This window comes from Oncorhynchus kisutch, linkage group LG18, assembly GCF_002021735.2.
Source record: "Oncorhynchus kisutch isolate 150728-3 linkage group LG18, Okis_V2, whole genome shotgun sequence".
Classification (NCBI taxonomy): Eukaryota; Metazoa; Chordata; class Actinopteri; order Salmoniformes; family Salmonidae; genus Oncorhynchus; species Oncorhynchus kisutch.
The window spans coordinates 49,046,668-49,069,747 of record NC_034191.2 but is presented as its reverse complement, the minus strand read 5'-3'; the positions used below and the strand labels follow the sequence as shown (position 1 = coordinate 49,069,747).

General features: G+C 43.3%; 1 protein-coding gene across 2 annotated transcripts in view; it reads right to left on the bottom strand.

Annotated features, from left to right (window-relative positions):
• Positions 1–13,729: 13,729 nt before the first annotated feature.
• Positions 13,730–23,080, bottom strand: part of LOC109909325 (M-protein, striated muscle-like) — a 41,941-nt gene continuing 32,590 nt past the window's right edge. The window contains exons 29-36 of one of the 2 annotated variants that reach the window (XM_031796215.1): positions 20,005–20,092; positions 19,866–19,904; positions 19,600–19,705; positions 18,602–18,765; positions 18,350–18,386; positions 17,998–18,020; positions 17,778–17,833; positions 13,730–15,024 (exon numbers count right to left, since the gene is read on the bottom strand). In XM_031796215.1, coding sequence (XP_031652075.1) covers positions 14,776–15,024; positions 17,778–17,833; positions 17,998–18,020; positions 18,350–18,386; positions 18,602–18,765; positions 19,600–19,705; positions 19,866–19,904; positions 20,005–20,092 — 762 coding nt within the window. In that variant the 3' untranslated portion in view covers positions 13,730–14,775. The remainder of the gene's footprint in view (positions 15,025–17,777; positions 17,834–17,997; positions 18,021–18,349; positions 18,387–18,601; positions 18,766–19,599; positions 19,706–19,865; positions 19,905–20,004; positions 20,093–23,080) is intronic. The other variant, XM_031796216.1, reaches the window with a different exon arrangement.

The following is a 23,080-nucleotide window of genomic DNA, read 5'->3' as shown; positions in this document are numbered from 1 at the left end:
CTCTAGAGTGCAGCTGCTAGCTAGCTAAGTAGCTAGCAAACTTTACAACAAAGACAGAAGTGGGTAGCTAAATATATTTGGCCAGCTACAAGGCGGGAAAGTATAACTAAGTCAAATCAAATCAATTTATATAGCCCTTCGTACATCAGCTGATATCTCAAAGTGCTGTACAGAAACCCAGCCTAAAACCCCAAACAGCAAGCAATGCAGGTGTAGAAGCACAGTGGCTAGGAAAAACTCCCTAGAAAGGCCAATACCTAGGAAGAAACCTAGAGAGGAACCAGGCTATGTGGGGTGGCCAGTCCTCTTCTGGCTGTGCCGGGTGGAGATTATAACAGAACATGGCCAAGATGTTCAAATGTTCATAAATGACCAGCATGGTCGAATAATAATAAGGCAGAACAGTTGAAACTGGAGCAGCAGCACAGTCAGGTGGAAGTTGTGAACTAAGTGATTTGCTAACTATTTAACTTGCTGTATGGGTTAACTAGCTATCATAGTTTGTGAGAGATGGACATTAATAAGCCACTAAGAAGGGGAGATGAAGACAATGAGTTGTCCATATGTAACTACTTAGATAGCTAAGTACTAATGTAGTGGAAATATCCTGTATTACCAAATCACAAGAGAGCAAAACCCACACACAAGTCAGAGTTATCATAAAGTCCATCTTTAATTTTATGAGCTCCATCACAACCCTGTGACTCTCAGATCAATTCAGTGTCTATACATGAATTCTCTGAGAGTGCTTACACATTGCAACTGAGATCCTTTATAGCAAAGACACACATAGCCAGACAGCATTAGCTATAAATTATCATTCAGCTTTGTCTCCTAAACTATGCTCTTATCTCGCTCTTGGTACCACTCAGGACCAAAACCAAAACCTCATCCACTAGCATATATCAAATACACCCCTCCTGGACAACATCACAGAGACAGTGAGCCTCCTAGGCCATATACTAAATCAAGATAAGGGCAACCTCAGAGGGGACATGTAAATAGTTAGATACATTCCCATAAGAAGACAAGCCTAACCTCTCCCCAATGGGAAAAGTAGGGAGTGACTGGCACACAGACATTGTGGAGTCAAGAGATAATTGGTTCCCCCTCAATCATCCCTTCACATGGTTTAAAAGATACATTTACATATGAAAATTAATAAAACATCTTATTTATAAATGTTACCTAAAGGTTTCTGATTCTGTCACGACACTAATCAGGCCAACATTTTGTTTAAACTTCCACCCCCTCTCGGTGTGTGCATGTATGTCTGTGCGCACTCTCACTGACAAAAGCTTGAAAAAAAATTGAGCTGTGTATTCGCCTTACCAGAGTTTTGTTAGGCTGTTCTGCACTTCACTTTATTGCTGAGTGACAACTGTAATAGCTAGCTAGTGATATTGTCACACCAGTGGCATAACTGATAACAGTCATGGTAGGATAATATCAACAGAACTGTTTTTACAATATGTTGCTATGCCAAAGCTTATTTGAGCTTTTTTCACAGATCAGCATGGTTTTGGTGGGCTGTTACACAAGTTACTGTGTTGGGTTTTTGCATAAAACACATTTGAATAATTTATTCTAAAACACTATACAGTATATTAGGACAATCCGATACGTAATGTAGATACGATACAAGACTGTGTTTTATTTATTCATGAAGTCTCAGTTTTACAAACAGAGATAATGACAGCAAACAATACATTGAGAATACCCCCCCCCCCCCCCCCCCCACACAACATTGCTCTTAAAGAATTGGCACCTTGCTTCATTGATATTTGACATACAGCACAGTATAAGGACTATGCTTGGCATTTAAAATAATGACTGTGGATCAGGGTTGGTTGCATGTTGTGTTGCCCATCATCACGTGAAAGATAGCCATTTATTGACTGACATATCCAGAATGTGTGCAGTTTGGTGCATGACCAGAAGAGGTGACCTAGGATACCCTCTGCAGAAATGCACTAAGGGCATATCGGAGAGACCGAGGGGTAAAATGAGTAATTTGGTACAGGAATATTGAAGTTTGTGAATCACTTTGTATTGAATAAGTTGGTGTCGGGAGTTTATTGAGCACAAGTGAATATCTTGAAGGCAATCAGCCCAACATTCATCAGTAATTTCCATACCAAGGTCTTCCTCCCAGGTCTCCTTCAAATGTTGTGTGGATACAGAATAATATGTTGTAAAGTGATCTACAAATATGGAGATCAAACTCTTGGAACCAGGGGCGAGGTTCATGAAAATATACAATTGGCGGGCAGTTGTAAATGTGGTATATTTAAGCGAACGTAGTTTCTTATCTGAAGATATCGGGAAGAAGTTAGATGCGGGGAGATCCTACATTTCCCTCAACTGTGCGAATGTGGCAAAAATATTATTGATGTAAAGGTCTCCAATAGTAGTAATGCCCTTTCTCTTCCAAAATAAAAAAAAGTGTTGTCAGTTAGTGGGGCGAGCATGGTCATGGCAAATAGGACAGACAGAGGTCTCCGGGAGACCAAAATGTTTTCCTTATTTGATACCAAATTTGTCATGATTTTTTTTGCATAAAGTTATTGCCGTAATAGCTGTTAGTTGATGAAAAGAGAAGTGCTGGAAGAGAGATGTGTATATCTTGTTCAATAGCGAGCCATGAAGGGGTGGACCTACACCACCTGATGTTACAGGAAGGCCATAAAGATCATCAAGGACAACAACCACCCGAGCCACTGCCTGTTCACCCCGCTATCATCCAGAAGGCGAGGTCAGTACAGGTGCATCAAAGCTGAGACCGAGAGACTGAAAAACAGCTTCTATCTCAAGGCCATCAGACTGTTAAACAGCCATCACTAACATTGAGTGGCTGCTGCCAACACACTGACTCAACTCCAGCCACTTTAACAATGGGAATTGATGGGAATGATGTAAAATATATCACTAGCCACTTTAAACAATGCTACCTAATATAATGTTACATACCCTACATTATTCATCTCATATGCATACGTATATACTGTACTCTATATCATCTACTGCATCCTTATGTAATACATGTATCACTTTAACTATGCCACTTTGTTTACATACTCATCTCATATGTATATACTGTACTCGATACCATCTACTGTATCTTGCCTATGCCGCTCTGTACCATCACTCATTCATCACTCATTCATATATCTTTATGTACATATTCTTTATCCCCTTACACTGTGTATAAGACAGTAGTTTTGGAATTGTTAGTTAGATTACTTGTTGGTTATTACTGCATTGTCGGAACTAGAAGCACAAGCATTTCGCTACACTCGCATTAACATCTGCTAACCATGTGTATGTGACAAATAAAATTTGATTTGATTTGATTTGGAGGGTTCTACTATGCCAGGGTATGCATCCTGCCAATAAAGTCAGTGCTCTAGCATTTGCTGCCCAATAATAATGCTGGAAATTTGGCAGGCTCAGACCCCCTAATTGTTTGGGCTTGATTATATGTTTAGAGATACGGTGTACTTTGTATCCCCACACAAAAGGCAGATAACAAAATCCAAGGATTTGAAAAAAGCTTTACTTAAAACTTTAGGCAGATTCTGAAAGAGAGAAAGAAATCTGGGGAATGTAACCATTTTAATAGCGTGCCTCTATGTTGCGCTTCAACTTGTCGAGGTAGTTCAATATATAAATCAATTTAGAGTCCTTAGGGATGATAACCCCTAAATATTACATTTAGTCACCTTTGATTTAAAAGGTATATGTTTAATGAACTCTGGGTTTTAAGTTACCTTTAGGAGGCATGAATTCACTTTTATCCCAGTTTATGGTGTACTGAGAGTTCTCCAAATTATTCAATGAGATCCAACAGCGGTGGAAGTGACTCTTCGGGGCGTGAGACCAACAAGATGATGTACATAGGCAAGATAGAGCGAGAATCGGTGATCAATGTTTAGAGGAGCAATGGCAGGATGGCTTCTGATGATGATAGGGGTTCCATAGCAATGGCGAATAGCAATGGACTCTAGGGGCATCCCTGGCAGCAGGAACGTGAAAGTGAAAACAGAGGTGATTTATTGTAACTAGTGAAAACTGAAGCCATCGGGCACGCATAGAGTATTTCAACCCAAGAGACAAAACTCTCCCAAACCAAACTTGGTCAAATGCTTTTTGAGCATCAAGTGCAAGTATTGCAACTTTAGAATCTTTGTCATGTCTGGAATACATGATATTCAGTCGACTAATGTTGTAAAATTAAAATCTGCCTGCGATAAAACCAGTTTGGTCATGATGAATTATAGTCGAAATGCATTTATTTAGTCTGTTCGAGAGTATTTTAGTAAACACCTTGAGTTCACATCCGAGGAGGGCAATAGGAAGATATGAAGATGGATCGGTTTCATCTTTATCTTTCTTTAATATTAGGGAGATATTAGTTTCAATGGAGTGTTTAAACAGAGGAGTAACCTTTTCTGAATAAACTTTGTAAAACTTCATACCAAAGCCGTCAGGGCCAGCCGCTTTCCCATTAGGGAAGGAACGTACTGCAGAGACAACCTCTTCGAAAGCTCTCTTCATTTAGCTCCCTTTGAGCAGCGCCACATAATTTAGGTAGGGAAAGGCGGAAATCAGACATTTTTGCGGTATCTGCAGTGGTCTTTGAGGTGTAGAGGTCTTGATAAAACGTTGTGAAACGCCTTAATTCCTTTTGGGTCCGTAGTAACAGCTCCTGTACTAGATTTAATTCTATGACTAGCTCTATTGATTGGCCTGTATACCTCTCAGCTGGCGCGACCAGTAGTTTTTCCCGGTTTGTCACCCAACTCAAAGTGTTTGTTTAATCTTTAATAGCATTGTGTTTACTTGGTTAGAGAAAATAGTATTGTATTCATATTTGAGTTTTGTGATGTCATTCAACTTGGCGCTTCTACATAGACTCTCTCAAGCTCCGGGAGCTGGGCCTCAATTTCTAATCTTCTCTGCACCGAGGTAAAGACAGTTTCAAGTTGGATTTTAGATGGATATTCCCGCTTCAAGCTTCAATAGCTTTCAAACCACTTGAGCCAAATAAGTGTCATGATGTAGGAAAAATTGTGCGAAACATTGCACTGGTCATATTTTCACGAAGCTAATTAACATTTGGAAATGTGAGTGACATCTTGTATTCCTAGTTGAATTAGTTAGGGAGTGTAAACTAAGTACAAACTTTTTTTACATTCTATTTTCAATAGCTCCTTGGTCATGTGACCTACTGACCTGGGCTTGACAATCTGGACCCTCTATTTCTGAAACTATCTGCCACCATTGTCGCAACCCCTATTACCAGCCTGTTCAACCTCTCTTTCATATCGTCTGAGATCCCCAAGGATTGGAAAGCTGCCGCAGTCATCCCCCTCTTCAAAGGGGGAGACACCCTGGACCCAAACTGTTACAGACCTATATCCATCCTGCCCTGCCTATCTAAGGTCTTCGAAAGCCAAGTCAACAAACAGGTCACTGACCATCTCGAATCCCACCGCACCTTCTCCGCTGTGCAATCTGGTTTCCGAGCCGGTCACGGGTGCACCTCAGCCACACTCCACGGGTGCACCTCAGCCACACTCAAGGTACTCAACGATATCATAACCGCCATCGATAAAAGACAGTACTGTGCAGCCGTCTTCATCGACCTTGCCAAGGCTTTCGACTCTGTCAATCACCATATTCTTATCGGCAGACTCAGGAGCCTCGGTTTTTCGGATGACTGCCTTGCCTGGTTCACCAATTACTTTGCAGACAGAGTTCAGTGCGTCAAATCGGAGGGCATGCTGTCTGGTCCTCTGGCAGTCTCTATGGGGGTGCCACAGGGTTCAATTCTCGGGCCGACTCTTTTCTCTGTGTATATCAATGATGTTGCTCTTGCTGCGGGCGATTCCCTGATCCACCTCTACGCAGACGACACCATTCTATATACCTTCGGCCCGTCTTTGGACACTGTGCTATCTAACCTCCAAACAAGCTTCAATGCCATACAACACTCCTTCCGTGGCCTCCAACTGCTCTTAAACGCTAGTAAAACCAAATGCATGCTTTTCAACCGGTCGCTGCCTGCACCCGCATGCCCGACTAGCATCACCACCCTGGATGGTTCCGACCTAGAATATGTGGACGTCTATAAGTACCTAGGTGTCTGGCTAGACTGCAAACTCTCCTTCCAGACTCATATCAAACATCTCCAAACGAAAATCAAATCAAGAGTCGGCTTTCTATTCCGCAACAAAGCCTCCTTCACTCACGCCGCCAAGCTTACCCTAGTAAAACTGACTATCCTACCGATCCTCGACTTCGGCGATGTCATCTACAAAATGGCTTCCAACACTCTACTCAGCAAACTGGATGCAGTCTATCACAGTGCCATCCGTTTCGTCACTAAAGCACCTTATACCACCCACCACTGCGACTTGTATGCTCTAGTCGGCTGGCCCTCGCTACATATTCGTCGCCAGACCCACTGGCTCCAGGTCATCTACAAGTCCATGCTAGGTAAAGCTCCGCCTTATCTCAGCTCACTGGTCACGATGGCAACACCCATCCGTAGCACGCGCTCCAGCAGGTGTATCTCACTGATCATCCCTAAAGCCAACACCTCATTCGGCCGCCTTTCGTTCCAGTACTCTGCTGCCTGTGACTGGAACGAATTGCAAAAATCGCTGAAGTTGGAGACTTTTATCTCCCTCACCAACTTCAAACATCAGCTATCTGAGCGGCTAACCGATCGCTGCAGCTGTACATAGTCTATTGGTAAATGGCCCACCCTTTCTCACCTACCTCATCCCCATACTGTTTTTATTTATTTACTTTTCTGCTCTTTTGCACACCAATATCTCTACCTGTACATGACCATCTGATCATTCATCACTCCAGTGTTAATCTGCAAAATTGTAATTATTTGCCTACCTCCTCATGCCTTTTGCACACATTGTATATAGACTCCCCCTTTGGTTTCTACTGTGTTATTGACTTGTTAATTGTTTACTCCATGTGTAACTCTTTGTTGTCTGCTCACACTGCTATGCTTTATCTTGGCCAGGTCGCAGTTGCAAATGAGAACTTGTTCTCAACTAGCCTACCTGGTTAAATAAAGGTGAAATAAAAATAAAAAAACTCAACCAAAGTTCAGAATGTCCACTGACTACCAGTTAGTTTGTCCATTTTCACTTGATTTTACATGGATTTTTATAAAATGTTACATTTCAGTAGCTCCTGGGTTATGTGACCTACTGACTTCAAAGAAGGTTCAGAATGTACACTCAGTGGGCAAGTCAGATCCGTCATGTCAGAATAAGGATTGGCTCTATGGGCTAGGTTGGTCGGGCTGGGGTGCGAAGTGGGACTCGAGCCGCGGCTGGGGAGCAGTCGCTCCGTCGCCCTCTCGCCGCCGGAAGTTCATTGTGCGGCCCATCTCGCGGTCTGTTGTGCGTGGTCTCGCAAGTGGATGCGTGCGGATTCGTCAGGGTGGTGTCCGTCAGCGGGCTTGGATCCGCGGACAGGGGTTGGAACCGGCTTTTTGGTGACGGCGACTCTGGACCGCGCCGGGCCCTTCTCGCAGATCTACCCAGCTACGGCTCTCGCCAGTCCTGTTCGTGCTGGGTCTCATCGGCGCCTATCAGCTGACTTAGAACTGTTGATGCAATGTGTTTTCTCCCCAGTGCTCTGAATGTCAAAGTGAAGAAATTCAATGAAGCGTGGGTAAACGGTGGGAGTAACAATGACTCTCTTAAGGAGTCCTTAGCCTTAGTAAGGGAGATAACGAGGTAGCCCTCTAGCAGGGCTCTTCGAATCCCTCCCTGTATGTCACCTGTTGTCGCTAACGATGCAAACCAAAACGTGAGTTACCTCGTCCGTACGCAAAGAGAGTCTTGCAGATGGTGATGGGTGTTGATTGTTAACGGTAGGCGGAAGTCGGTCCTGGAATATGGGACTTTCGGTCAAGCATAAAAATGTGAGGGGGGATTCCACCAGACTCAATGATTTGCTGCGGGACTCTTGTAAACGAATCCTGACCTTGACAGGAAGCCAATCAGAGAATGTCTCTCAAAATCATCCCTGGCTTTGGATGGGAGGGGGGGGGGGGGGGTTTAGTCCTGCGAGACGGCTGATGAAAGTGTACTACTGGCATCAGTCTGATCACAGAGCGGCTGTGGTGAAACGTTTAAACACGCGTCCCTTAGCTAACTCTAAACTGCGAAGGTTTGAATAGAATGCGGGCTTCGGCTGGACCCGCTAACAGTGGAGCACTAAATTGAGATGGAATGTACTTAGCGGTTATGGACACCGCCATGTCTCAGGTCCGCCTGGGTGCGGGACTCCACACATTCTATGTGGGAGCTCTCCTCCACGCTCCTTGGAGCATGTAGTGGAGATAGCTAATGGTAAGGCACATGCCGACACTACCAGGCCTCAGGCTTGCCTGAGTGCAGGACACCACACATTGTAGGTCGGGAGGTCTCCTCTATGCTCACTAGACTCGAGGCGGAGACTAAACCCATTGGCCCTGCAGTGATAGAGCATTGCATGGATCTGGATCATGCCCTACGAAGTAGGAAGAGGTATCTCCAGCTTGTCTGGGGAGGGAGGCCTACATATGTTGTGGGTAGTACCATCCACGTCCATTGATTTGCTGTGGACCCTCTACAAAGTATTGACTTTGGGAGGGTGAATAGATATGCATGCTCAAGTTCTCAATTTTTTTGGTTTTATTGCTTGTTTGTTTCACAATAAAAAATATTTTGCATCTTCAAAGTAGTAGGCATGTTGTGTGAATCAAATGATACAACCCCCCCAAAAATCTATTTTAATTTCAGGTTGTAAGGCAACAAAATATGAAAAATGCAAAGGGGCACTGTACACATTCTGTATGACTCAAAAAGGATAAACATGACAATGAGGCTATCCCCACTTCTTCTGAAGGTGTTTAACTAAACTGACACATTGTAGTGAGATAAGCCCAAGTCTCTTGTGACAGACCGTTACCAGTACTGGGTTCTGAGATTATACACTGCACAAAAAATAAAGGGAAAACTAAAATAACATATCCTAGATCTGCATGAAATATTCTTATTAAATACTTTTTTCTTTACATAGTTGAATGTGCTGACAACAAAATCACACAAAAATTATCAATGGAAATCAAATTTATCAAACCATGGAGGTCTGGATTTGGAGTAACACTCAAAATTAAAATGGAAAACCACACTACATGCTGATGCAATTTTGATGTAATGTCCTTAAAACAAGTCAAAATGGGGCTCAGTAGTGTGTGTGGCCTCCACGTGCCTGTATGACCTCCCTACAACGCCTGGGCATGCTCCTGATGAGGTGGTGGATGATCTCCTGAGGGATCTCCTCCCAGACCTGGACTAAAGCATCCACCAACTCCTGGACAGTATGTGGTGGAGCGAGACATGATGTCCCAGATGTGCTCAATTGGATTCAGGTCTGGGGAACGGGTGGGCCAGTCCATAGCATCAATGCCTTCCTCTTGCAAGAACTGCTGACACACTCCAGCCACATGAGGTCTAGCATTGTCTTGCATTAGGAGGAACCCAGGACCAACCGCCCCAGCATATGGTCTCACAAGGGGTCTGAGGGTCTCATCTCGGTACCTAATGGCAGTCAGGCTACCTCTGGCGAGCACATGGAGGGCTGTGCGGCCCCCCAAAAAATGCCACCCCACACCATGACTGACGCACCGCCAAACCGGTCATGCTGGAGGATGTTGCAGGCAGCAGAACGTTCTCCACGGCGTCTCCAAACTCTGTCACATGCTCAGTGTGAACCTGCTTTCATCTGTGAAGAGCACAGGGCGCCAGTGGCGAATTTGCCAATCTTGGTGTTCTCTGGCAAATGCCAAACGTCATGCACGGTGTTGGGCTGTAAGCACAACCCCCACCTGTGGACGTCGGGCCCTCATACCACCCTCATGGAGTCTGTTTCTGACCGTTTGAGCAGACACATGCACGTTTGTGGCCTGCTGGAGGTCATTTTGAAGGGCTCTGGCAGTGCTCCTCCTGCTCCTCCTTGCACAAAGGCAGAGGTAGCGGTCCTGCTGCTGGGTTGTTGCCCTCCTACGGTCTCCTCCACATCTCCTGATGTACTGGCCTGTCTCCTGGTAGCGCCTCCATGCTCTGGACACTACGCTGACAGACACAGTAAACCTTCTTGCCACAACTCGCATTGATGTCCCATCCTGGATGAGCTGCACTACCTGAGCCACTTGTGTGGGTTGTAGACTCCATCTCATGCTACCACTAGAGTGAAAGCACTGCCAGCATTCAAAAGTGACCAAAACATCAGCCAGGAAGCATAGGAACTGAGAAGTGGTCTGGTCACCACCTGCAGAACCACTCCTTTATTGGGGGTGTCTTGCTAATTGCCTATAATTTCCATTCGTTGTCTATTCCACTTGCACAACAGCATGTGACATTTATTGGCAATCAGTGTTGCTTCCAAAGTGGACATTTGGATTTCACAGAAGTGTGATTGACTTGGAGTTACATTGTGTTGTTTAAGTGTTCCCTTTATTTTTTTGAGCAGTGTATAAGGCCTGCCTCATGGCTGATCAGAAATTAGTCTACACAGTTTGAGACAATTTACAGATGTAGGATCTTAAGGAATGCAGATGAGCCTCATGATTTCCATAAATTCACTGAAAACCAGGCCTTCCGGGTGGCGCAGTGGTCTAAGGCTGTGACACTAGAGATTCTGGGTTGGAGTCCAGGCTCTGTCACAGCCAGCCGCGACCGGGAGACCCATGGGGCGGCGCACAATTGGCCCAGAGTCGTCCGGGTTAGGGAGGGCTTGGGCCGGCAGGGATATCCTTGTCTCATCACGCACTAGCGACTCCTGTGGCGGGCCGGGCGCAGTGCACGCTGACCAGGTCGCCAAGTGTACGGTGTTTCCTCTGACACATTGGTGCGGCTGGCTTCCGGGTTGGATGGGCATTGTGTCAAGAAGCAGTGCAGCTTGGTTGGGTTGTGTTTCGGAGGACGCATGGCTCTCGACCTTCGCCTCTCCCGAGTCCGTATGGGAGTTGCAGCGATGAGACAAGACTACTACCAATATTGGATACCATGAAATTGGGGAGAAAAAAAAAGGGGTGAAAATAATAATAATTCACTGAAAACCCACACTAACACATGGTTATATTAACTCTATTGCACTTTTCATGTAGCCTACTTTTGACCAATAAAAAATATGACCATTTTGGACAAAACGTTTTATTCACATTAAAAGTATTTCGTCTTAGATATAAGACATATTTTCTTGCACACTTTGTTGTTTCCTCACCCTCTCTCTTCTGCATGTTCTTCCCAGTGACTGACTGCCTCCTTCTCTGATGCAGTGGTACGTCTACTTTTAGAACCAATGATCACATTTCCTTCAGTATCAGTCACTCCCAAGTCCCCTTTGACTTCTGTTACAATTAACTGGCAATTAGAAAAGGTTTTAGGGTTAACGCGCACGCACACCACACACACTTTGCAAACACATTCTCTAGCTACTTTTAAAACTTGTCTCGTGAATTAAAAGTTCAATTTCATCGAGCCATGTTTGCAAATGTGCTCTGCTTCAAAGACAACTTTGTTTGCATTTGAGATTACTTACCAGACTGAAAAACATTCCTAATGTGATTTATACAAATGTAATTACACTAAAACATCTTCTGAAGAGAGTTTAGCTCATGTCTGAAAGCAGAGAGAAGCCTTTTCTACCACATAGAATTGCCTACAGCGAAAAATCTAAGAATACAACAGAGATAAGTGACTGGAACCTGGGCCCCTATTCATAAAGCATCTCAGAGTGCTGATCTATAGGATCAGTTTGTTTTAGCCTTTCAGACTATAATGAATATGAACAGGTGGGACCTCCTACTCTGAAACTCTTTATGGATACGGGCCCTGGTATGTTTGTTTCAGACCGATGGTCATATGGTTCATACTGGCTAACCCACATCCTGGTCTCTCCACATGTTAGAGGTATGTGACAGGCTGCTCTCATTATATTCTGGTGACTTAACGCATCATATGTTTCTACCATCCATCTTTTCTGGTGGCCCAGACAGACACCCACGCTAGACTTTTTCTATTCAGCGCTCATAACATGGTCATGTGTGTAAGATGCGGATACGTTGTTTGTTTCCTTTATCATGGGGGATTGGAGCACTGTTGCATCATAGACCCTATATAGCAGTTTACAGTGCAGTCGGAAAGTATTCAGACCCCTTGACTTTTTCCACATTTTGTTACCTTACAGCCTTATTCTAAAATGTATTAAATAGTTTTTTTTTCTCTCAATCTAGAATTTTTTGCAAATGCATTAAAAGTAAAAAAACTAAAATATAAGATTTACATAAAGTATTCAGACCATTTACTCAGTACTTTGTTGAAGCAGCTTTGGCAGCGATTACAGCCTTGAGTCTTCTTGGGTATGACGCTTGGTACACCTGTATTTGGGGAGTTTCTCCCATTCTTCTCTAAAGATCCTCTCAAGCTCTGGCAGGCTGGATGGGAAGCATCGCTACACAGCTATTTTCAGGTCTCTCCAGAGATTTTCGATCGGGTTCAAGTCCGGGTTCTGAATGGGCCACTCCTGGACATTCCGAGACTTGTCCCGAAGCCACACCTGAGTTGTCTTGGCTGTGTGCCTAGGGTCGTTGTCCTGTTTGAAGGTTTTTGCTCTGACATGCACTGCCAACTGTGGGACCTTATATAGACAGGTGTGTGCCTTTCCAAATCATGTCCAATCAATTAAATTTACCACAGGTGGACTCCAATCAACTTGTAGAAACATCTCAAGGATGATAAATGGAAAGAGGATGCACCAGAGCTCAATTTCAAGTCTCATAGCAAAGGGTCTGAATACTTATGTAAATGTTACATTTTCTGTTGTTTACCTTTTTTTTTTTTTTTTAAATACAGGTCTAAAGCTGTTTTCGCTTTGTATTTATTCAGTATTGTTTGTAGATTGATGAGCAATTTTTTTCATTTAATCCATTTTAGAACAAAGCTTTAACAAAAAGTCAAGGGGTCTGAATACTTTCCGAATGCACTGTATAATGTCTGCCTCCCAAAGACTCCCTATTTGTTGCACTATTTTTGACAAGGGCCCATAGTTCTGGTGAAAAGTAATGAGGAATAGGGTGCCATTTGGGACACAGGCAGTGTAAGGTCCTACTCGTGGTCAATCCTTGATGAGAAAACATGTCATGAACAATAACATGAAGGGTGTCTGAGGGTCACTCAGGTGATTTGTGCTTACCTTTCAAACACTCAGTACAGAGAAATGTGATGAGGACTGGTGCTCACTGGAAGTGTGGGTGGACAGAGACAAGGTACAGTTAGCTGATTGTATTGCGAGACAAAGTATATGGCATAAAGCAGCTGGGTTGTCAAGCTCAAGTCCTCAAGGGCCAAACATCTGCAGTATAAACACACCCAATTTCCCAGGTGTAAATGAGACAAAGCAGCAGGAGTGCAGTCCTCAAGGAGCAGAGTTTGAATCCCTGGTGTAAGAAGAGAAGTGTGTGTGTATGTTCCTGATAGATGCCTTCTTGGCCTTCGGAGACTCGATGACCAACAGACAATCAGACTAGGGACCAGGAGTACATTGGTGAAAAGGAGACTGAAGAAGAGTGTGAAGAGTGGAGGTAGAGAATGGAGAATGAAGAGTGGGGTGCCATAGAGAGGGAACAACGCAGTGAAAACAGAGGTGGTGAGGAAATACATGCTCCATTTTATTAGCCCTTCTCGTGAGATGGGACAGAGGAAGTTAATTCATAATCACTACTACGTGTCAGGGGAAGTGATGTCATAATCAGAAGGCGTGGTGTCATAATTCAAGGAGGTGGAGTAAATCACTACAGTGACAGGAGGAGTGATGTAATAACTACTGAGTAATTTGAATTCACACAAACTGTCTACGTGCCTTTTAAGTACTTAAATTAATATTTTTTTAGCTATAGCAACATCCCACTGGGCACAGACGTCAATTTAATGTCTGTTCCATGTTGGTTCAACTTAATTTAATTGAAAATGGTGTGGAAACATTAATTCAACCAGTGTGTGCCTAGTGGGATATTGTAATTAGGGCTGTCAAATGATGAAAATATGTAATCGAGTTAATTCCAGGATTTGCTGTGATTAATCACAAATTCTGAATTTGCTCAAATTGAGCTGTATTTTAAGATTTTGTCTTTGATTTTGTCCAAAGTAACAGTATTCAAAATCAAGTAGATGAATTAAGCACTTTCTTTAACCTAAATGTCAACTTGTTTTGACATTGCATTGTTTTTAGATGAATAGGTGATGTATCTGGGATGTTTTCAGTGTATTTTGAACGCTTTCAGACAATGTGATTAGTTGTGAAAAAGAAGTGTGGCACTTAAATGACAAAACATTAACTCGAGTTAGCTGATTGACAGCCTTAAGTATAATACATGGGGAAAATGCTATGAATGTATAACTAAACTCATAGTTGTGTCAAGATAAAGGACGATTGGACCGTTAGTATAGTTTTTTTTTTGTAATTCTGAAAGAAAATGCTGAAACAGCTCTTCTCTGATTTCTCTCTGAACCTTTGGACATTTCATGCTCAGAGTAAAACGATACACCTTTTCAAACTGGAGTTAAATACTTTGTATAGTACCATAAAAACCATCTCAAACCAATGCTCAGGACTCAATCTGTTTTTTATACATGATATTTACGCAAAGATTGAGGTCTCCCTTATTTCTTCCCAGCCTTCTTTCTTTCTCCCTTATTTCTTGCTGTCGGGGCTGAAGACACTTATGGTGAAGTCTGCGCTCTCTGTGCCGTACTTGTTCTTCACCAGGATGCTGTACTTGCCCGAGTCTGTCGTGTTCACCGTGGTGATGGTGAAGCTGGCGTACTTGCCCGACTCAAACTTCATGATGTAGTGGTCGTCCGACACTATCTCCCTCTCGTTCTTCAGCCAGACGACCTCAGGCACGGGGTCGCCTGAAATGTTACAGGTCAGGTTCAGGGCCTGGTGGGGGAGAGAGACGGGATCACATACATATACAGTAGGGTATATCTGAAATGGCAACCTATTCCCTCTATAGTGCACTACTTTTGACAAGAGCTCTGATCAAATGTAGTGCACTATGTAGGGAATACTAGGGTACTGTAATGGGACATTTTTTGAGTTCTCCTTTTCCTGTATTTGTTATGTAATAAACATGATTGTATGTGCGGGGAGATGCACACCGATGCATTCCCTTGGGGAATGGAAACAGGAGTTAACATTTTAATCAAAAAGTAAATAATAAATATAAAAATAAACAAATAAAATAAAAACAAAAACAAAAAAACGATTTGTCAAAAATATACTGGTGTTCTTTTGCCCATCTTCATATTTTATTTTTATTGGCCAATCTGAGATATGGCTCTTTTTTCTCAGCTGAGGACTTGAGACGTCTGTTTCTCAAATTAGACACTCGAATGTACTTGTCCTCATGCTCAGTTGTGCATCGGGGCCTCCCACTCCTCTTCTATTCTGGTTAGAGACGTTTTGCGTGGTCCTGTGAAGGGAGTAGTACCCAGCGTTGTATGAGATCTTCAGTTTCTTGGCAATTTCTCGCATGGAATAGCCTTCATTTTGTTTCTGGACATTTTGAGCCTGTAATCGAACCCACAAATGCTGATGCTCCAGATACTCAACTAGTCTAAAGAAGGCCGGTTTTATTGCTACCTTCATCAGCACAAGTTTTCAGCTGTGCTAACATAATCGCAAAAGGGTTTTCTAATGATCAATTTGCCTTTAAAAATGATAAACTTGGATTAGCTAACTCAACGTGCCATTGGAACACAGGACTGATGGTTGCTGATAATGGGCATCTGTACGCCTACGTAGATATTCCATAAAAAATCTGCCGTATGCGAATTGGAGTGGGTCTAGGGTTTACGGGATGATGGTGTTGATGTGAGCCATGACCGGCCTTACAAAGCATTTCATGGCTACCGACATGAGTGCTACGGTGCATTAGTCATCTAGGCGGGTTACTTGGGCAAGAGTGATCATACAGTCGTTCGGAACAGCTGGTGTTCTCATGTATGGTTGGGTGTTGCTTGCCTCGAAGCGAGCATAGAAGATATTCCGCTCATCTGGTAGGCTTGTGTCACTGAGCAACTCGCAGCTAGTTTTTCCCTTTGTAATGATAGTTTGCAAGCGCTGCCACATCTGACAAGCGTAAGAGCCAGTGTAGTAGGATTCAATCTTAGTCCTGTATTGATGTTTGATGGTTCGTAGGAGGGTTCTCCTTGAAAGAGGCAGCTCTAGCCTTTAGCTCAGTGCGGATGTTGCCTGTAATCCAAGGCTTTTGGTTGGGGAATGTATGCCGTCGGGACAATGTCGTCGATGCACTTATTAATATGGTAAAGTCCTCAATGCCATCGGATGAGTCACGGAACATATACCAGTCTGTGCTAGTGAAAGTCCTGTAGCTTAGCATCCGCTTCATCGGACCACATCCGTATTGAGTGCATCACTGGTACTTCCTGTTTGAGTTTTTGCTTGTATGCAGGAATCATGAGGATAGAATTATGGTCAGATTTACCAAATGGAGGACGAGGGAGAGCTTTGTATGTGTGTCTGGAGTAAATTTGTTTTTTTCCACCTCTAGTTGCTCAGGTGACATGCCAGTAGAAATTAGTTGACAGATTTCAGTTTTCCTGCATTAAAATCACCGGCCACTATGAGTGCCGCCTCTGGATTAGCATTTTCTTGTTTGCTTATATACAGCTCGTTGAGTGCGGTCTTAATGCCAGCATCGGTTTGTGTTGGTAAATCGACAGCTTCGAAAAATATGGATGAAAACTCTTAGTAAATAGTATGGTCTACAGCTTATCATGAGGCATTCTATCTCAGGCGACCAGAACCTTGAGACTTCCTTAATATTAAATATTGTGCACCAGCTGTTAACAAAGCGACCCACACCACTCCCCTTGAGCTTACTGACATTCTGCCCTGCCAATGCATAGAATAACCAGCTAGAATATTATCCATGTTTTTGTTCACCAAATATCAGAGAAACACAGGATATTACAGTTCTTCAGGTCACATTGTTAGGATAGTCTCGAACGGAGCTCGTCCAGTTTGTTCTCCAGTGATTGTACATTCGTCAATAGAATAGAGGGTAGAGGTGGATTATTTACTCGCCAGCGTAGTTTCATCAAGACAAATGCTATTCAATTACATTAACGACAGTAGTTATAATTTGTTACTTTACACCTCTGTTTGCACCCGTTAGTCTATAATTATCTGTTGTTACTAAGTATTGACCTGTTTAACTGCCAGTATCAAATGTCTGCCAGTGTTGAAAGTTATGTTTAAAGTTTGACACCAGACTAGATTCAAGGACACACTGATAATATATCTGTGACACTGTGTGATTCTGTATTAGCTGATGTTATGATTTCCTACAAGCCTGACAGGCTGGTGTTTACAGAACATTCGGTGCTGTGTGATTAATATATAAAAGGGCCTTCTCAGAGAGGGCCCTCTAGACATTTTCTCTGCTTCTGTTCTGGAGGTGCCTCCCTGTTGCAACTTGTATTAAACCAGATTGATTTTGATTGGCTATCTGTGATTGTTCTGCTCTTTTATTCACTTTGAAAATCCCTATTACAGGTACCATTTCAGATGCAACCATAGTAGTGTCATACACTATCAAGCCTGCATGGCCAGTTTGGGACTGTGGACATGCATAGACAGATACAGATCCATCCAGACATGGTTACCTTGAGCTCCTGTATGGTGACAACATCAGGCAGGCCTCCCGCCACACGAGCACGATCTGAAAAAAGGAGCACCAAAATTAGGCCACTGAAAGTTTGAAAATATCAGTACCCACTAAAAATACAGTGAGCAGTCCTCTCATCCCCATCTTATAATACCGTTTTTAAAAGTTGAGGTGTGTGCCGTATGTGTGTGTGTGAGACAGAGAGAGTGAGAACTTACTTCTCTCTGCAATTGCGGCCGCTCTGACAGTGGAAGAGACAGAACAAATTGAAGAACAAAGGTAAGAGAAATGAATGGAGAGAAAGTGTTTGGAGCCAGGAAGCGTGTCTAAGCAAAGACTTCATCTGTCTACCCACTTCCTTTCCTCAAGTCCTATCAGAGACTGCCTGCTATTTAAACAGTACATGCAAAGAGAGAGAGAGTGGCTGGGCAAACAGGGAGGAACACCAAAAATAGCAATGACATGAAAAGAAGGACAGTACTTACTGACACATCCACAACATGTAGATAGGCTTATACAATGTGTTTTTGTTGTTGATGTACAACAATCCACACATTTTAGGTCACTTACTTGAGCCTCTGGAACTCAGCATATGCGTCATCAAATGCTGCAATAAAAAAAAGATGGTTAATAAGCCTATCAAAGCATTGGTGTGGTGGGAAGCTGCCTAATTCAAACCTAGATGTAGGTCGCATCCCAAATGGCACCCTTTTCCCAACATAGTGCACTACTTTTGACCACACAGCCTTATGGGCCCTTGTCAAAATTAGAGCACTATATAGGGAATATAGGGTGCGATTTGGGAAGCAGATGTAGTCTCACCCTGGCCGGCCAACTCCACAGTCCTCTTCAGACCGCCCTTCCCATCGTGGAACTCAATGGCATATTTGCCCTTGTCTTTCTCTGTGGGCTCTGTGATCTGTAGCCACAGCTGCTCTCCTACCACACCACTCTTAATGCGGTCTGTGAAGGCTATCGCTGAATCCCTACGAGAGAGGAAAACAGGTCACTGACTTACACACATATAGGCTGCATCAGACGACACACCTGACAGTGAAATTTACTTGCAAATATACTCACACATGCAGACACACGCGCGTAACATACTTCACACTGTTTGCTTAGCGAGTGCTGCTTCCTCCTGATTTCAGCTCACACCGAGGCTCAAACCCAGGACCGCTGCCTTGCTTGCACACGTGACCGCTCTCCCAAAGCGTCTTAGCGGTCAGCACCACCGAAAAGCTAGCTATTCTGCAGTGCTAGTAGGGACACTTCAGGCTGAGGAGCATGTTTCAAAACATCTCCATGCACTACATTCACCCTCCAAACTTACAACACAGCGGCCCCAGTGTTGAGCTGAGCACAACTGCAAATCCGGGTCACGGCACCATCTGTAACTGACATCACGCTGCTTGCTTAGCGAGTACCGTTTCCTCCTGATTCACCTCACACAGAGGCTCGAAACCCAGGACCGCCTTGCTAGCACACGTGAACGACATCCCAAAGTGTCTTACCAAGTCGGCGCCACCAAAAAGCTAGCTATTTGGCAGTGCAAGTGGGGAGACTTCAGCTGAGTAGTAAGTCTGTGTGCTACATGCACACACACACACCAGAGGATGGTGGCTCGAGCTATAGGAGGTCAAGCTCATTGTAATGGCTGGAATGGAATTGATGGAACAGAATCAAACACATGGGAACCACGTTGCACTCCGTTTAAATTAATCCATTCTAGCCATTAAAAAGTGGCCGTCCTCCTATAGCTCCTCCCACCAGCCTCCATTGACAGACATAAAACACAGAGAAGTAAGGAGAGTACACACTTGTGGTGCCAGGTGACCTGGAGCGCTTCGTTGTAGTAGCTGACAAAGGAGTACAATCTGATGCCCTCCTCTGTGCTCTGGATCTTCAGTGCGGTGGAGGAGTTGGCTAGCGGAGGTTACAGAGACGTTACAAAGTGCAACATTAAAGACTTCACACAGCACAATGTTACACAGCTCAACTTTACAGAGGGACACTTTAGGGATGTTTTGAACACAAGTAAAACTTAAGATGATGCTTCTACTACGACAGTGACACATGTACTTACCGATATGACTGAACATTTCATTCATCAAGTCTCTGAAACCTGGAGAACAGAAATGTGACCATAATATAACTTTGTAAAAATGACAGACTTGTGGCGTTACTGTACAGACAATGAGGTATGGCTTTGAGGGTTTAGTCACCTTGTTCTGTCAGATTCAACGTAGAAGTGTCCTTCCCTCTGTCATCCTTCATAACAATCTCATAGACACCGGCATCCTTCTTTGAGATCTATAAGAGAAGGCTAGGTTTGAGACACATCTAAAATGAACAGCCACCATTTTGTAAGCTTTTAAGCTTTTCTCCCCTGCTATGGGTGCTGCAGGACACATTTATAGGACGAGAAAGCAAAAAAGCATTCTCAAAACAAACAAAAAACAAGATGGCAGAATGACCACTTTTGGCAGGGCAATTATTTTCCACGGAGGGCCATATTTTTGCCATAACGGGCCAGAATCATATTACATGATTATACATAATGTGCATGACTGTGTTAACAGATATATCTACTGTAAATCATATCCAGATATAGTACTTATTTTACTTTTTTAACATGCACAGAAATAAACCACATCCCTGGTCTCCTTTTGATAGGAAGTTTCATTATTAAAACATGCAATGAACTACACTTAGGTAAAAGTACACTGTGCATTCAACACCACGGACAGAACTCTTGTTAACGGGTATACACAAAAACATAAGAAAGGGAGAGCTCAACATTACGTTTAAACAACCCAATCAGTGTGAGGAGTGAAGTCTCTGATGAGCATTGACTACAGCAAAGTCAGGTATAGTTTTTGACGTCGCTATGCGCAGGATTGCTGAGAGGTGAGTCAGTAAGAGATGATCTGTGCCTTGACCTGTTATAGTTCCTCACAGAAAATGTCTGTTCATATACATAGGTTGGTGCAAACATCTCCTGAGCATGACTCATAATCTTTGGAAAGTTTTGTTCATCGAGAGATGCATAGAACCTCGTCAGTGACGTGGAGAACTATTCAAAACAATCACTGCATCAGATTGAAGAAGGATCAGTTCAAGTTGCAGGTCAGTGGGAGCATTATCCACATTGAAGGTGGAAGGAGAGGAAACCAACAGCATGTCATTTTCCAACACTTCGAAATCCTCAAAACGACGACAAAACTCACCTTTCAAAGCACGCATCAGCGATGTATACGTCTTCCGCTGGTCATCTGATTGGGAACAGACTAGTAGTGTCGGAAGGTGGGTGAGATTGTTGGCTTCTACTTGATAGGTCAGTAGGAGTCATTTTCCCTTGAAGGCTTTGATAAGGCTTTACATCTGAAGTGAAAAAAGTCCCTTCCCTTGTAGTTTGGAATTGGAGTTTATTCACGAGGGCCATGATGTTCATGGTGAAGGCAAAATCAGCCATTCTTTATCTTGCAGTTGAGGGAAATCCACATGTTCTCCTTTCATTTGCAAAACTCCTACACCCTCTTAAGCACCTTCCCCAAACTCAGCCATCTCACGTTTCTGTGGTAGGGAAGATCTGCAGGACCCGACTGTCTCTTCCAACAGAGAGACTAACTGCCTGTGGTTTAAAGATTTTGCCACTTTAGTGACTGCATCCACAACATGGCTCGTTTTCAGAACACCTTAACAGAGCACCTCCTGATGAGTAATGCAATGCATGAAAATACTTTTCTGATCTGGGTTCAGCTCAGCTAATTGATCTCGCATCCTTTTCAAAAGGCCAACGTTTTTTTCCTGTCAAGTTTGGTCACCCGTCAGTGGTCACACTCAAAACGCAGTCCCAGCATTGCCACACACTTCTATGAACCTCCCCCAATAAGTCTTTCCCTGAGGTTGTGCTCTTCATTGACTGCATTGAAGCTCCTCTGTCATTTCTAAGTCTGGGGTTTTGCCTCGTAAGAATATCAACAACTGTGCCATGTCACGTGCATCACTGCTCTCATCCAGGGCCAGTCTTTCAACTGTTGTTCCATATTCTCAGTGACGATGTCCTCAACGCGCCGTGTGTCACTGTTCAACTTGACAGGGAAACATTTCCAAACAGCTCTTTCTTGTCGGGGCAAAGTATTGCTACCGAGTCAATTAAAACATTATTAAATTAATTCGCCCTCAGCGAATGGCTTGATATGTTTAGCAATTTTGTGGGACAGTACATAGCTATCTCTCGCAATTCTGTCATTTGCTGAATGCAGTTTTGTGAAAAGTCCTTGCTGCTTTTGTGTGCGCGAGCATTGCAAAATAAAAATGTACACATACATGTTTTTCAATCATTGCACCCACACTGCTCACGCCCGCCAATGAGCGTCTGTGTTGCCAAGCGCTAAAATAGAAGTCAGTTCTATTTGTGACGCTGAACCATCTCCTCATTGGCTTTTAGAAGCACACACAGTCAAAACATTTCAGAACACATACTCATTCCAGGGTTTTTCTTTATTTTTACATTGTAAAAAGTGAAAACATCAAAACTATGAAATAACACATATGGAATCATATAGTAACAAAAAAAAAAGTGTTAAACAAATCAAAATATAAGTAGCCACCCTTTGCTTTGATGACAGCTTTGCACTCTTGTCATTCTCACAACCAGCTTTATGGAATGGAATGCATTTCAATTAACAGGTGTGCCTTGTTAAAAGTTCATTTGTGGGATTTCTTTCCTTCTTAATGTGTTTGAGCCAATCAGTTGTGTTGTGACAAGGTAGGGGGGTATACAGAAGATCTCTATTTGGTAAAAGACCACATCCATATTATGGCAAGAACAGCTCAAATAATCAAAGAGAAATGACCATCCATCCTTACTTTAAGTCATGAAGGTCAGTCAATTGGGAAAATTAAGAACTTTCAAGAGCTATGATGAAACTGTCATGAGGACCGCCACAGGAAAGCAAGACCCAGAGTTACCTCTGCTGCAGAGGAGAAGTTCATTAGAGTTACTGTAACTTCACCTCAGATTAGAGCCCAAATAAATTCTTCACAGAGTTCAAGTAACAGACATCAACTGTTTAGAGGAGACTGTGTGAATCAGGCCTTCATGGTCGATTTGCTGTTAGGAAACCACTACTAAAGGACACCAATAATAAGAAGAGTCTTGCTCGGGCCAAGAAACATGAGCAATGGACATTAGAGCGGCGGAAATCTGTCCTTTAGTCTGATGAGTCCAAATTTGAGATTTTTGGTTCCAACCGCAGTGTCTTTGTGAGACGCAGAGTAGGTGAACGGTTTATC